Below are 16,721 nucleotides of genomic sequence, written 5' to 3' on the forward strand. Positions count from 1 at the left end.
TATTTTGGGCAGTTCTGGTCGCATCTTAATGCTGACCTCGCAGAAGTATATAAAATTATGAAAGATAGGTTAGGTAATCACAGTCTTCTTCCCCCGGGTGGAAATGTCAAGTACTCGAGGGCATAAATTTAATGTGAAATGGGGTAACGTTTAAAAGAGATTTGTGAGGTAAGTTTTATACATGTGGAGTGGAAGGGGCTTGGAACGCCCTTGCTCGAAGCGTATACTATGGCAATATTTAAGAAGCTTTTGAACAGGCGTGTGAATAGATGGGAGTGAAGGGATCTGAACTACTGATCGGCAGATAGAATTAGCTTAAACTGCCATCATTTGTTGGCACAGCCACCGTGTTCCTGTGCTGTATTAAAGATCCAGTGTTACTCGTTTCATTCTTGTATCTCAGGATGCTCCTGGCTGAATGGGCCATGTGTTGAATTCGAATAATTACTTTTTTAAAAAAAGTGTTAACAAATCTTTCTGTTCTTGATGGATCATTCTTATTTTAACCCTTAACATTTAATTAAAACTAGATTTGAAAAGCACCATCTTTAGAAGTGGCCAGCACCACCTCTGCAAGACAACCTGCACCATCAGTTAGGGCGCCTCTGAAATGGTGAGGGGGTTGAGCAAAGCAACTTGGGCGGTCGGTGATTGGTTGTCGAAAGCGGAAGGAGAAGTGACGAGTTTGGCAGGAGCTGGGGTGGGGGGGGAAAGGAACGGTATTCGGAGAAGTTTTTTTCGGAAATCCCTCGGAGACGGGACGAGGAGGGAGGCCACGCGATTCTGCAGGGAGACGCATCGGAGCACCTCAAATCACTGCAACCCATCCCCTGCTTCAAGTCGGCCCCTTCGTGCAAGGTGGAGACCAACCAGCGCGTTCATCTGGATTCATGCAACTCAAAGCCGAGGGGAAGAACGATTGCACGGCGGAGCATTCCACCCGGATACCATGTCCTCCGACCAAATCATTACGATCTCGATAGAGGACAAGATGTATCAAGTCAGCAAACGCAAGCTCATTGAGAAAAGCGACTACTTCAGAGCTCTTTATGAGTCGGGAATGAAGGAATCCGAAGAGGATTCGGTTCAGTTGCAGGGCTTGAGTGTTCAGGGTCTGGAGCTCGTCATTAAATTCATTAACACGTCTGAGGTGCATTTTGAGAACGACACTTTGGAAGATTTGGTGGAAACAGCATCTTTTCTCCAAGTGACTTCCATATTGAAGCTCCTTCTGTCAGAGATCAAGGCGGACAACTGTGTAGAGTTGTATAAACTTGCTGAAATTTATGGGATCAGTGATCTGATGAGTGGTACTCTCAGGTTTATGGCGGGTCACTATCACCCAATGCTCAGGAGACAAGAATTCAGGCACCTGCCGAACGCTTTGCGTCTCCAGGTTAAGGAGATGCGTTTTAAGGGCACAGCTGTGTTGCTGGCAGTTGGGGATTTCTTCAGCGCCTCCTTAGACCTGAGTCCTGATGAGCCATGGTCAATGTTGAGATATGATGAGGATGCCCAGAGGTGGTTTCCCCTGGCAAACAGCCTTCCCCCTGACATAATGAACGTGAGGGATTATGGCTCAACGGTGTTAAACAATTACCTTTTTATTGTGGGTGGATACAGGATGACTAGTCAAGAAATTGCAGCGGCACATTGCTACAATCCTTGCAAAAATGAATGGAATCAGATTTCGCCAATGAATCAGAAAAGGTTCTCGAATTATATAGATATATTCTCACCTCTTGATAATACCTGTATTTGAAATGCTTTCCCACTCCATCTCCGCTCAAGAATCACTTTTATGATACTTTGTTTTATATAGCATGCTCAACATTTACATTACTCAATTTTAATATTACCATCCAATAACATTTCTGAAAATAATTGTGGTATAAAAATGACATTTTTACACATTCTAGTCATCAAGAAGGGTTTATCATTCAAGATGCTTACTACACAGCCCGTTCGTTCTAACCCTAATGCTAAATACAATACTTACAAAGTTAATTGAAGGAAGTATTTTTAAAGTTATTTAAATTGTTTAAATTTTTTGTGACGACTGTTTGATTTTTTTTACTGTTAGTTTAACCCAGTAGTTCTCAACCTTTTCCTTAGATTCTAAGGTATCCTATGCCATATGTGCTCTGTGGTAGTAAGGGATTACTTAAGGTGATATGCAAGTAGAAAAAAGATTAAGAACCATTAGTAATCTATTTTTTTAAATTATCCCTCTGCCCTCAACAGAATTTCAGAACATTGAGATAATTTTTGTTTTAGTGGATTACTTTTTCCATCCTTGTTTTTGCCTCAAATGTACATGAATCTTAATACTTCAGTGTATATAAGAACATTTTAATTTTATTCTAATATGAGCATGTATTTTCCAAGTCAAGTATATGCCAGAAATCACAACGCTGGAGAAACTCAGCAGGTCCATCAGCGTACTTTATATAGTATAGAAAAAGATACATCACCAATGTTTCGGGCTTGAGCCCTTCATCAAGGTATGAACAAAATGTAGGCAGGTGTCTGAATAAACTGGTGGAGGGAGAGGCGGGGGCACAGGCCCACAGGTAAGAGGTGGATGAGGGAGGGAGGGCACAACAGCAAGCAGGGGAGGGGGATGGCTCTGTGAATGGAGAAGTAAGGGGGTTGAGAGCTGAAGGAAAGGAGTCAGGGGATAGGGAAGAGAGGGAGAATAGGGAGTGGGCCTGCAGAAACTGGAGAAGTCCATGTTAATGTCATCCAGTTAGAGAGTGCCCAGATGGGATATTAGGTGTTGCTCCAATTTTTGGCAATGCATTAGGTCATGGACAGTAATGTCGGCTAAGGAGTGGGTGCAGAATTCAAATGGTTGGCTGCTGTGAGATCTCTGGCATTGATGTGGACAGAGTCAAGGTGCTCAGCAGAGTAATCTCCCAGTCTGCATCCAGCCTATCTGATGTAGAGAAGGCCACAACAGGAGCATTGGATGCAGTAGATAACTCCCTCAGAATAACGTGAAGAGTTGATCACTTGGAAGGGCTGTGGCTCCGATTGTTGGTGAGGGAGGAGGTGTGGGTGTGTGTGTGTGACACTTCCTGAGGTCACAATGGAAGGTGCCAAGGGGCAGATTAGTGGAAAGTGATGAGTGGATGAGGGAGTCACGGAGGGAGCAGTCCCTTCGAAAGGTGAAGAGGGAAGGAGAGGGGAAGATGTATCTGGTGGCGGGATCCTGTTGTAGTTGATGGAAATTGCAGAGGATAATGTGGAGGCTGGTAGGGTGGTAGGTGGGGACAAGGGGAATCCTGTTTTTGTTGCGTCTGGGGGTAGAGGTGGCCAGGGCAGCTGTGTGGGAAATGGAGGAGATATGGGTAAGGGCTGAGTTGATGGTGGTTTTTTGAAGAAGGAGGTCATCTTGGGATGATCTGGTCAGGAAGACCTTATCTTAGGAGCAGATGAGGCAGAGGAATTGAGAGAAAGGAATAGAATCTTTTGAAGGAACTGGGTGTGTAGAAGTGTAGTCAAGGTTGTTGTGGAAGTTGGGATTTGTAAAAAAAAAATTAAAAAGTTGGCCTCCTGAGATGGAAACCGAGAGATCAAAAGGGGAGAGTGTCGCCAAAGATGGACCAAGTGAATTTGAGGTCAGGGTGAAATTTAGCAGCAAAGTGACTAAACCTGATGTACATGAGGCAGCACCAATGTAGTCATCAGTGTAGCAGAGGAAGAGTTGAGGAGCCTTGCCTGTGTAGGCTTGTAGCATAGATTGCTCCAAAAAGCCTACAAAAAGGCAGGCAAAGCTGGGACCCATGTGGGTACGCATGGCTACACTGATCTAGAGAAAGTGGGATGAGTCAAAGGAGAAGTGAGGGTGAGTACATTCTGCCAGGCCAAGAAGGGTGGTGGTAGAGGGAGACTAGTTCGGTATGTTAAGAAAGAAATAAAGGGCTTTGAGATCTGTATGGGGGGGGGAAGGGTGGAAGTGTAGGGAGTTTGGATGTCCATTAATGAAAATGAGGCAGTCAAATGAGGCTATTTCACCTGCTGAGTTTTTCCAGCATTGTGTTTTTACTTGAATCACTGCATCTGTAGAATTCCAGTATATCCCAAACAACATTCCAATTCTCTTTGTCTTTTAAACTATTATGACGAGCACATATATTTTAAGCAGAAACCAATTTATTCTCAAGGAATTCCTTCAGTTTTTCTCCCTCACGTGTACTGGAACCCAAAGGCCTAAAGTTTCAGATAAGAACAAAGGCAACAAGTTATTTTTGGCTGTGGTTTGAAAGTATCTGGAGTATGGGCACAATGGATATGGGTGTACCAAGATTGGATGGTATACAGCAGACGAACAGTCATCACTGCAGTGGATGTTGAGCAAGGGACTGGACTGATCACCCTAAATTATTTTCTAAATTGTCTTTCGTGGCATTTCTCCAGGGTCTTTGTGACAGTTTGGTTTTTTAACAATGTAAAATGTATATTGAACCTGGTGCGCTTGAGTTTGTTAATGCACAAAAAAGGAAGGGCTCAGGCCCGAAATGTTAGTTAAATATCTTTACCTCCTATCTTCTGGTTATCCATCCCTTAGGTATTCATCGCTTGCATAATTTTTCTGTTTCAGATCGAATTTTAAGCTTCTGGCTGTAAGTGGGAAATTGTATGCCGTAGGTGGTCAATCACTTTGCAATGTTGAATGCTATAGTCCAGAGCTGGATTGGTGGAGCTTTGTAGCTTCGATGCCAGATCCACTTGTGGAGTTCTCAGCTTGTGAATGCAAAGGGATGATCTATGTAATAGGTGGATACACCACACGAGGTGAGTTATCACCTTTTTCAGCATAACCTTTGGAAGAGTTCAGCTTTGCTCATCACCACAAATATTCACGAATAACTTGCAACTGGCATCATGGTCATGTGAAAACATTGATATAAGTTCTCGTTACAATGTTAAGTTCCTGGTCTTGGTTCCATGTTGTAAACTGGAGATAGGTATTTTTGTAGAGATTTAGAAGTTCGATTGTGAGGCATCTGTCTAGGGCTTGCTGGTGCATTAATGTGTAACACCACAGAGATCTTGCAAAGTTTTCTTTTTAATAACATTGATCCAAAAGGAACATCAGTTTCAACACTGAAACTGTATCAACTTTTCAAGTCTTGGTATTCCTTCAAATCAAAAAGAATATTAGGACAGAAGTTTTAAATCTACTTTATTTGACTGAAGATGTGCTTATACTAAAAATAATTGGCATGTTCCCAATTATCATAATTGATATTCTGAACTTGTCATTGGGAGATGATGATCCTAGATCAAACTTTTCTCCCCATTTAATTGAGATGATTTTTTGTAGCAGGATTTTATGTTCCCTACAAATGGGTTAGCAGGCTAAAACATTAAGTATTTCAGTTCTTTAAAAATTAACTGTATCACCAAGGCCAAACAAAAAGGCTTCACAAAAGCCATGTCATCTATTGGCTATTGTGGAAGTAGTCCAATGGGACTGAACGGATAGCTGTATGAGCAGCCAAGCATGAACATAACGTGCTGAGTAATAGCTGTGATTTTTGTTTGGAATCCATAAGGTTTGTCTCTGTAATTTTTCAAAATGTTATACCCTAACACCTGATCCAAGTTAGTGATTTTAATAGGGATAATACTGCAAAATCCCCATTATCTGGGGATCAATTATGTTGGATATGCAAATTTTCCAGTTGACTGAGACTCACTAATACACCTGCATTAAGAATACACCATTTAAAAAAAAAGACAGTGGAAAATGTAAAGTAATTTGATAATAATCATTATTGTATTCTTTAATTATGTGAAGTTCACTTGCAGTAAATTATGTAACTTACAAAATTTAAATTTAAATTCAACCCCCAGTTGCTAGTGCTGTAGCAGCATTGCACAAACTGCTCTTCTACCGTGCCACCACCATAATTCACCCCCCTCCCCCATCTTTACAGGTAAATCCTTACTAATATACTTAATACTAATAAAAGTATAGACTCTTACTAAGCAGGGATAGGGAGACACTTTGGGAGAGTTGCCCCAACGGCAAGTGGCATCGATCAGCTCTTCATCCTGGTGTCCAGGTCAGGCCCTCGGTGCAACCCAACTCTTCTCTGCATAAATGTCCTGGTCAGGCCCTTGGCACAACCTGTGTCACCATGGCAGTGTCGGTGCAACCCAACTCACCTCCACACCAGTGTCCCGGTCAGGCCCTGACAACCTGGCTCGCCTCCACACAAATGATGACAGCGAAAATAATGCGTGCCCATTGAGGGGCATTGCTGATTCAGTGGGGCAAATCTGCACATGTCCAATGAAGTCTCAGCACACCCCCATGGGGTCCATCTTCCCAGTCTTAGTTCTTTGTAATTATTTATTTATTTCCTCTTTTTTCGGCGCCAGTTGTTTGAGTTTCTAGTTGATTGAATGCTGGATAATGAAGATTTTCCTGTATTACTATTTTGAAGTACACAAGTATTTGAATTCTTTTTCTTAACTTTGCAAATTCAGTTCATTCCATGTGGCACTCTGTCCTATTCATGTGATTTGTTTTCCCAAATAGTGGTGAAATTAAGGATTAACCTTGTCTTTAAATCTGCATCCCGTCTAGAATTATGAGCTGCTTCAATTCCCATGCTTGCCTCAACTAATAGTACAGTAAAAGCCCCTGGCATGTGGCATCTATGGGGATTGCAGATGCCGGATATGTGAAATTTCCGGTTGACCGAGACTCACTTTTAAAATGCATAACTAATACAGCTGCTTAAGGATGCAGTGTTTAAAAGACAAAAGACAGTGTAAAATATAATTTTTTTTAAAAATCAGTATTGTAATCCTTAATTATGTAAAGTTCACATAATTGTGTAATTCCTGCAACGTACAAAACAATTGGCGCTGTAACAATGTTGCATTAACCGCTATGCTAACCGAGCTGCCGTCATAATTAACACCCCTGCAGTTCCCCCCCCCCCCCCCCCCCCCAAGTTTACAGATTAAAGCCTTAATACTGATAAAAATAAAGATTCTTCCTAGGCAGGGATAGGGAGACATTTTGGGAAAGTCGCCCAAGTGGCACAGGCCGGCTCTTCATCCTGGGCACTGCCATTTTATTCAAATGCAACTTTATTGAAACTTCATTCAAGCAGCTGCTGCGGGCAGGGCCCGACTGGGGCGTTCTGCTGGCTGAATATTTGCTCCCATCTTCACCAAGGAGTTGTGTCTTGGTTTGGAGAAATTTTACTTTTATAATTTTAAACTTTAATTTTTAAAAATTTATTTTTATGCATCCTGCCCATTATTTATTTATTTATTTGCTTATTTTTTTGCCAGTTGCTTGAATTCCAGATACCGGGAATTTTTTTTTACTGTATTTCACTTTTGTGATGAAAATTTTTGCAGCCATTATTTGGACAATCGTTTCTTGAGTTAGCACATGTAAAACCTAAACTGGAAATTTTTGTATAAAGCTTCTCCAAAACTTGACCTCATTCAGTTGCAGTTCTAGTCACTGTTAATAGGATCAACTTTGTCCAATGTGTTCCTGCCCCCTTAAAGTCCATGGGAAATTAAACTGTTAAGCTCTGCCTTTTAGAAGATAAAACTGTATTGGGAGTGTTGTTTAAAATCTTGTTTATGGATTCGCTTAAAATTACTTTCAATTCCAGAGAGAAACATGAACATATTACGATACTCTCCTACATCAGATGCCTGGACTGTTGTAGAATCCTGTGAGATTCATATTCGTAAACAACAGATGGTTTCAGTGGAAGATACTATTTATCTTGTGGGTGGCTGCATTCATGAGAAAGGTGGAAGTAAGAAGGGAAGCCATACTGAAGACATGCTCACTGTACAGTCCTATAATGTGAGCACAAGGGAATGGCTCTGCCTTAAGGAAAACACATCAAAATCTGGCCTAAATTTGACTTCTACATTGCACAATGATGGAATCTACATCATAAACAGAGATATTACAATATCAACCAGCCGTGAATATCGTGTGTTCTTGAAATACAATATATTTTCAGATATGTGGGAAGCCATTCGACGTTTTCCACCATTTGGTCAGAACATTTTACTCTGCTCATTGTATTACCCTGATGTACTTTGAAAAGGTATTGTTTGGAATGACATTGGTGCATAGAGATCATTAAACAATGCAGGGCTTTTAAAATGTGGTTTATTTATATGCTAAATTACTCTTCTGTAAAAGAGACAAGAACTGGTCATTATTGTCAGATGATGAGTAAAGAAGTAAGATATTACAAGTTGCTGCACACAAACAGAGTTGGCTGCTACACAAAGGGGCCTCCATAAATGTTACACTTAGGAAACAACATCAAGCATCATTGATAAAAGGCTAAAAGTATCGTGTCCTGCACTAAACCCTAGCATCTGCAGATTTTCTTGTTTACTACAAAGCATAATGAATTACTTAGGATTACATATACATTATGCATTATATTTATTAACACAAGCTGTAAGGTACTTGTCTGCATGAATGTAATACAGCGATTAATGATGGCTGCTAAAGAGGGATCTTCAGTCTTGTTCTTTAAAAGAAACTAATGACAAAGCTATCTTCTAGTGAACCATGATGTTAGGGTTGTGAGTGAAACTATGTCGTGCATTTAAGGCAGTATGCCTGCATTGCCGTAACAGTTCACTTTAAAAGTTTTGCGTCTACTCCACAGTGCAGTGGTTTCCAATTTCATTTATAGACAGTTCACCAGCATCTCTCACCAGCTTGCTTACTTGCACTTCTCTGCAGTTTTATATCAAAATGAGTTTTTGAAATGTGAATTTCTGAACTCTGTTTACATTTAAAATGAATCAGTTGCAAAGTTGATGTGTGTTTCTGTCTTTGTACCATTTAGTTAATTTATTTTGTTGAATATTTGTGTGACAATATTGAGCAAATTGACTTAACAGGTAATCTGCTGAGGGTGCAATGTTCACAATGTTATCCTGCAACAAATCAATATTTATATTGTTAAATTGCTGATATTAAACTATCACTGCTATAGTATATTTGTCACTGTCTTGTGTCAATTTCCTTTATAAATCCTTGCACCTTCATTTACAGTGAAATTTGTCTATGGCAACCTGTCATCCTGCAATTACCACCTCATGGTAAGATCCTAGCTGGAGACCTGTGTCAAAAGAAAACACCTCCTGCCAATCCTACATTTGTCAACTCTTTCTCTTCTAGGTAAATGGGTGCAAGTTGATGTAAAGTATTTAGATTTCCAAAGGTATGTTTTAAAGTGCTGCTTTGGAAAGGTTTTTGGACAAAGTGAGGTTGCATGTTAATAAGGGTGATGAGGAGAGGTTTGGGGAAGGTTCATTGGTTGATTCCATGATTAATAAATAAGGGTGAAGCTGATAACCAAAGCTGAGAAGACTGATAGGTAATTTCATGAGATTCTTAAGAGGGCTTGAAAGGATGGGTATAGAGAGGATATTTCAGTTTGTAGAGGCATCTAGAATCAGTAGCAATGGATACTGCACACACGCATCAGGAGAAACTTTGTTCATAGGATTGTGAATCTTTGGAGCTCCCTACAATGGAGAACAGAATAAATTAAATATATTTATGGCTGTGTAACATAAATTAGGTTGGATAGAGGATTGGATAACCAACAGAAAATGGAGTTGAGATAATGGATTATTTCAGCTTGAAAAGCTGTAACCAATCATTTGCCACAGGCAAAACTAATAATCACAATTTTAGTCGATAGATTATGATGTGAGGTTATCCACTTGGATAAGAGTAGGAAAACAAATATTGTGTAAATGTAGAGAAACTACAGAATACTGCTGTTCAGAAGAGTTTGGGTGTTCATGTATGAGAAATTGAGAGTTAGCGTGCAGGTACAACAGGAAATTGGGAAAGGAGTTATTTATTGCAAAGGATAGACAGTATAAAAATATTGAGGTCTTGTTCTTCCAAACATTGGTGAGTCCAAAGCTGGAGTATTGTGTACAATTGAAGGAACTTCATAGAAGGCTCACTAGTTTGGCAAATATGGTCTCATGGGGAAAGGTTAATATGGGATCTTCGAAGAATGGGAGGTGACAACTTGGTTGCCATAAATGAGTTGGCCCAAAGGCCTTGCTTCCATTCTGCAATGCTCTTTGTCTATCTTGTTGCAACACAGAAGATGCTGAAGGGTATTAAGAAGTAGAAATTGAGATGTCTCCATCAATGGAGTAATCTAGAGATAAGGGGAAAGTTATAGAACAAGCAACCCCGAAGTAATATTTATAACAGTAATATTTTTTAGTCCCAGATGATGATTGGCATTTAACAATGCAATTGATTACTGAAGGATACTTGTACTTGAAATGATAGAACTCAGAACAGAAGTCCTTGAATTTAGTTGTTTAATGGAAATTGTTGGACTTCCACGCATGAACTCCTACAGATGGGTGTTGTGAATGTACTAGACAATTGATAGCTCCCTATCTTCTAATACATTCCATCAGAGAATTCAGCATAGGTTCAGTAACTATGCTCAATCCTCCTGAGATTCCCTATCAATTATACTGGGAAATCGCATTTGGATATTACCTCAGGTTAGATCTGGCACCATGAGATCCTATTGAATGTTGTGGTATTCTTCAAATGTTATGAGAGGTATAATGAAGAAGTTTTCTCCAATGTCAATTCAGTATTTGCAAGTATTTTATATTATTTTGTTTTAAAGAAAGTAAGGGCATTTTTAGAATTATTTAATTTTATTATTTAGAGTTATGGAATCATGTAGAACTAAAACAGGCCTCTTGGTCCATGACATCCCTGCCAAGCTGTTTGCCCTATGGCGTGTTATTGAATATCAGAAATACTTAACTTTTAAAGCATTACCTAAAGACTCCCATGCACAAGCTTTAACAGTGAACCCTTGGAGGCCACAATCACTGGTTAGGCCAAACCAGGAAATCTCAGGGCAACAAGACTAAGTAACTGAAGACACAAGGTGACAAATTGATGCAGTGAGTCTATGCCAGGAAGACTTGGTTCAATGTTTTCTTTGCGTTTACTTCACATTTAGCACACAAGTGTCCACTTCCCAGCAATAGAAGGACATTAGTGGTGAAGAGAAGCCTTAGTTACAAAGACGGTACAAAAACACCATTTAACAATAGATTATGGATATTGGCATTTAAGTGAGGTGGTTTGTGGCCTCCCCTCCACCACCATCAACTCAGCCCTCACCCACATCTCTACTTCTTCCTTATTTGCCCTGGCCCCCTCTGCCCCTAGATGCAACAAACACAGGATTCCCCTTGTCCTTAACTACCATCCCTCCTGCTTCTGTATCCAATGCTATCCTCCAGAATTTCCAGCACTTACAACAGGATCCCAATACCAGATACATCTTCCCTTCTCTACCTTCTGAAGGGACTGCTCCCTCCATGACTCCTTATGCACTCATCCCTCCTTACCCATTGCTCCCCACCCCCACCCCCCCCCCCCACACCTTCCCCTGTGGGCGCAGAAGGTGCCACACTTGCGCCCAAACCTCTCTCACCACGGTCCGGGGTCCCAAAGAGGCCTTTCAAGTGAAGTAACACTTCACTTTTGTATCTGCAGGACTGGTTTAATGCATTCTGTGCTCCCTTTGTGGCCTTTACATCAGAGAGACTGGGAGATCACTTCACCCAATGAGGGGGACCTCCCAGTAGTCAACTATTTCTGTTCTGTGTCCCACTCCTGTACATGTCTGTCCATAGTCACATGTACTATCCCACCAAGAACACCTGTAAATTGGAAGAACGACACCTGATTTTCCGACTGGGCACTCTCCAGCTGGATGGTATTAACATCGACAACTTCGGTTTATGCTAACCTGCTCTCTTTTCTAATTCACTTCCCTGTCTTCTTTCACTCAGCTAAACACAACCTTCCTTCTCTATTCACCTAGCCCCATCCTCCCCCGCTTGCTGTTGTGCCCTCCCTCCCTTCTCCACCTATTACCTCCAGCCTTTAGGACCATGCTCCTTGCCTCCCCTCTTTATCTTTCTGTTCAGACTCCTGCCGGTGTTTTCCATACCTTGATGAAGGGTTCTTCTCTGAAATTTTGGTTTTGTATCTTTATCTTTGCTATATAAAGGAGGCTCTTTGACCTGCTGAGTTTCCCCAGTATTGTGTTTTACTGAGAACTATCAGATATAGGAGAAATGGGGCTTATCCAGAGAGTAAACAAATTTATATAGGGAGGTAATAGGCATGGCCAAGATTCTAAATGAGTATATTAGCCTCAGGCCAAATCACTCAATATGGTAAAGGCTTTATTGCCTATAATGTATATGTGTTGCCAATAGTAGAGTGATGACCAGCAAATGGGACTATTCTAAATGAAGGAGAGAAACTGAGGCAAAATAATGGCAGGCAGAAATGACTAAAAGAAAGGGTGCATTATGTAAAATTTGGGCTTTTCAATATATTAATTGGGGTTAGAAGTATGAGAGAAGTTTTTGCACGACGGGCTATTCTATGGACCTTCAACTCATGGAGAAGATATAGAGGAGGAAGTTTGCAGGAAAATTAAACTTCTGATAAAGGAAGATTTGTTTGTGAAATATTACATTTTGATGGGGAGAATGAGGAGAGGAAATATGAATTATTGAATACAATTCTGAAAGGGAAACAAGAATAGAGATCTGGAGGTTAAGTACACGCAAGTGATTCTGACCATTCTAAAAGATCCCCAATTGAATCTTTGTTGATCATTCCTCAAACTAATCTGCCAGCTCTGCTTTCCAATGTAATTGGAAACACTCTTCTTGGTCCCTTCCTTTCTCCTTCAAACTAGACCATACCAACTGTGGTGAGGGGATTAAAATTCAGACTACTAAAAGATGCCATTTAAGACTAAATTTAGGAAGTTTCTCATTGTGAGAAGCTCAAGATTATTAGTCAATTTGCAGATAAACTAATAGCAATGAAACCTTGAACTATTTTGAAAAAAATTGCATTCTGCAATGATGGATTCTCCAGAATTATCTTTATTTTGTAATCTAGAGATGTGGGTAACAAAGACAATTCAATTCTAACCCAGTATCATGGATATTCTGGTGAACAAAGCAACTTTCTTGGATTAGTCATTTTAATACAAGCTGATAAAACATATGAAATTGAAATATTTCAGGTTTCCAATTTGCCAGAGTATATACATGACATCACATACAACCCTGAGATTCTTTTTTCTGCAAGAGAGATGGTATTACCACTTATTGGTAGTGCAAAGGAAAAAACTGTACACAGTGTATACATGAAAACAAATTAAGAAACTGTGAACAGATAACAAATATAAACAAACTGCAATACAAAAAATCGATAAAGTGCACAAGTAAGTGTCCTTAAATGAGACTCTGATTGAGTTTGTCATTGAAAAGAGTGATGGTGGAGGGGTAGCAGCAGTTCCTGAACCTGTTGTTGTGAGTCTTGAGGCACCTATACCTCTTTCCAGAGGGCAGCAGGAAGAACAGAGTGTGTGCTGGTTCGTCTTTGATATGAATCTGTCTGAACGAAAATGACAATAGAGATTTACCGCTCAATATTTGAACATTTGTATTAATATCCTGAGTGGAGTCATATGCCTATTTTTTTTAATTTCAGCAAATTCTCAGTTCTTCAGAATTCTGAATATTTTATCTGGATATCAAAGTGCTTAAAGACACAACGAAGTAAGTTTGCGTCATTAGATTGTCTCTTCCTGTTGATATAAAAATAGTCTGAATGTAGTCGAGATCTTTTCTCTCTATATAATAATGAAAAATCCACTGTTATTTGTAAAACTAAGTATTTTGGAGACAAGAGGAAATTCAGGCTAATGATTTAGAAAGCCTAAGATCTCTATCAATAATTTGATTTTTATAGTCTACAGCAATAATAATGAAGTTGAACTTCTTATTTCTGTCTGGTGTATTAGCACCCTCTGTTGACTGTTTTTAGGAAGGTGTGAAACAGAAGATGCAATCATTTACCTTCCTATTTCACGATCCGTTTTAGCTTCAATGCTTTGTTGCCTGAATGATTTGATTTGGAGAATGACAATCTAAGAATGTTCAAATGCACCCTTAATAATATTTAAAGATCACTTTAATAGTTATTATACATCATTGGTACCAATGATGTAATTTATTTACAAGAGTTATGTTGATGTTTTACTCTCACTCAAACCACAGTCTGGGATTTCATTTTATTTCGATCTTGTGGCTCAATAGCAACTGTGTATGTGGTCTTACATAGGGAAAAAGTCACACTAAGAATAGGTTTGTGGATTAAATGGGATAATGGGCAGTTTTATTGAATGGGTGAAATATGGTTGTGACCTAATTGGGAAAAAAAGGTAAAAGGTTGACAGGCAATGTTCTTTTCCTAATTCAGCAGGTTGATATCCAATTTAAAGTGCCCAGGTCTTACCTAGTATCTGATTATTGCTTTCAGTCCACACAGCTGCCCATTGGGGCTTTAATGAGAACAAACCGTTGCGCTGAAAAATGTACTAAAAGTTCTCCTTTCTGTGCAGAAGTCTTGAAGAAAACCAGCTGAGTGAATTATGTCAGGAGAATGGAACTGAATTAAAATAGAACCAGAGCTCCAGCAAATTATTAACAGTGATCTTGCATTTTCTGCACCACAGAGGAGTTGACTATCTAATATCTACAAGAAACATACCCTAAAGTCCAATCCCATTTGGAAGTTTTAAAAAGTTACTTGTCTTGTACTGAAGAATAAATCTTTTACAATAAGGGGGGATTGGTTTTGCTTCTGCAGTAGATACTACCATAAAAGTTTGCGTCAGAGAACTGTGGAGCCATATAGCATGGAAGAGGCCCTTCAGCCTAAATCTATACTGACCAAGTTGGCATTCTGGGGTCTTCCCATTTGCCTGTATTTGGTTCATATATCCTTCCTAACCCATTCTGTCTATATATCTGTCCAAATGCCTTTTGTAAGCCACAATTCTACCCATTTCTATATTTTCCTCTGGTAGTTCTTTCCAGAAACAGACTACACTCTGAGTGAAAAAGGTCACTCAGGTCTCTCTTAAATCTCTATCCTTTCACCTCAAACCCATATTCTGGGTGGCCATCTATAGGATATGTTTTAAGAGCCTCTGGACCAATAGCAGTAGAAATCCTTCTCCATTTGGATATTGTGTTATTTGTCGGACTGTTCTAGGGGTACACCAAACATTTTAAACGGCAGGCTGCAGCACCTAATTACAGTAAAACGCTTGGTATCCAGCACCTATGGGGATCGGTAGATGTCAGTTAAGTGAATATTCCAATTTCTTGAGACTGAATGTAGCGTGGATTGGCGAACTAACAGCGAGTGGTGCCAATTTTAAACCTCTGTAGTTTTTACCTATTTATTTTCCGCATTTTATTTTTGCTGGTTGCTTGAATTCTGGATTACGATGGTTTTACTGTACATTGATATAGGGTAAGAAGTAGTTCAAGATCATACTGCTGCAAAAGAGAATTTTTAGGGCCTGGGTAGGTGAGCAGTAGACTCTGGAGGGTTGGGGGAAGGAGGATAAAAATATGGGAAGAATAAAGAAAGGGATTAACATCGGATTGGTGCAAATGGATGGTTGATCACTAATTCTTTTGACTCCATCAAATGGGAGAAACTTTGAAGCACAATCCTCGCATAAAAAAGGAAATCACCTGTATCTTTCATTTACTACACAATGGCATAATGAACAGGGCCACAGCTGAGAGAATTGCCACGGACTGGTCAAGCAAGGAGGCATGATTATTCAGACATTATTTTTCAATCTTCCTTGCCCCAATGCTGCACCACAAATTTGTCACCCGAACTAACTTGCGAGACTAATGATAGCCTCTTCAAGATCACCCCAACTCTAAATATTAAGTTTCCAGGTGAGACTTTGTTTTTGAAGGTTTTGCCTTGTCAAACGTCAGTGCCATGTCATGGCAGCAGGTTAGTGGAGGAGCTTGTCTTGCACATGTTGAAAGTAAGGTCTGTCCTCTTATGACCTTCAGTGAACAAGTCCTCTAAACATGTGCATATGCAGGGGTTGTCTGTGCCCTGCATCTGGACTGCATCCTTGAGTTGGTGTGGCCATGGTTCTCGTTAGTCATGTAGATTACCTCAAGTCTCAGAAGTCCAAGTGATCCTCAAAGTACTCATTCTCTACCACACTTGCACCTCCTGCTCCATCTGTGGAAGGTCTGCTGCTTCATTAGTCATTTCAAGGTGCAAATAACGCGAGTGCAAGCAAGTCCATCTTCCATCTGGTTCAAAAAAAGATTATTTTGATATGCAAACAATGATGATATTCTCTGATCCTATTGTGATGTTCCAGCCAAGAGAGAATGTTAAAGAGAGGCTCAAGGCTGAGATGAACAGAGACGTGGCTGATTTATGGTCATTACTGGGGATTAGTGGGTTCCATAAAGTGTAATAGAGAAAGTTTACAGAAAATAAATGCTTTCAGCCACATAGTTTGCTGATCTATATTCTTCATCAATTTGTGTTTTTTCTGAAAATTTACTAATTAGACCATCTACAAATTTGTAATTTTAAAAATATACTTATCAGACAACAGAGGTTAGTGGAGGAGCTTGTCTTGCACATGTTGAAAGTAAGATCTGTCCTCTTATGAGCTTCAGTGAACAAGTATCTGGTGTGAAGTATCTCCACACCAACTCAGGGATGAAGTCTGGGTGCAGGGCACAGACAACCC

The 16,721-nt window shown here is 39.9% G+C and overlaps 1 protein-coding gene across 2 annotated transcripts; it reads left to right on the forward strand.

Moving 5' to 3' along the window:
• Nucleotides 1–725: 725 nt before the first annotated feature.
• Nucleotides 726–9,142, forward strand: klhl42 (kelch-like family, member 42). 2 transcript variants are annotated; one of them, XM_069903762.1, is made up of 4 exons: nucleotides 726–1,710; nucleotides 4,607–4,800; nucleotides 7,659–8,108; nucleotides 9,080–9,142. In XM_069903762.1, the coding sequence occupies exons 1-3, from the start codon at nucleotides 950–952 to the stop codon at nucleotides 8,102–8,104; spliced, it is 1,401 nt and encodes a 466-aa protein (XP_069759863.1). In that variant the 5' UTR covers nucleotides 726–949; the 3' UTR covers nucleotides 8,105–8,108; nucleotides 9,080–9,142. The 2 variants fall into 2 exon arrangements, with proteins under 2 accessions (XP_069759863.1, XP_069759862.1); XM_069903761.1 differs by lacking the exon at nucleotides 9,080–9,142 and having other exon boundaries at nucleotides 727–1,710; nucleotides 7,659–8,167.
• Nucleotides 9,143–16,721: the final 7,579 nt, after the last annotated feature.

This window comes from Narcine bancroftii, chromosome 11 (assembly GCF_036971445.1).
Source record: "Narcine bancroftii isolate sNarBan1 chromosome 11, sNarBan1.hap1, whole genome shotgun sequence".
Lineage (NCBI taxonomy): Eukaryota > Metazoa > Chordata > Chondrichthyes > Torpediniformes > Narcinidae > Narcine > Narcine bancroftii.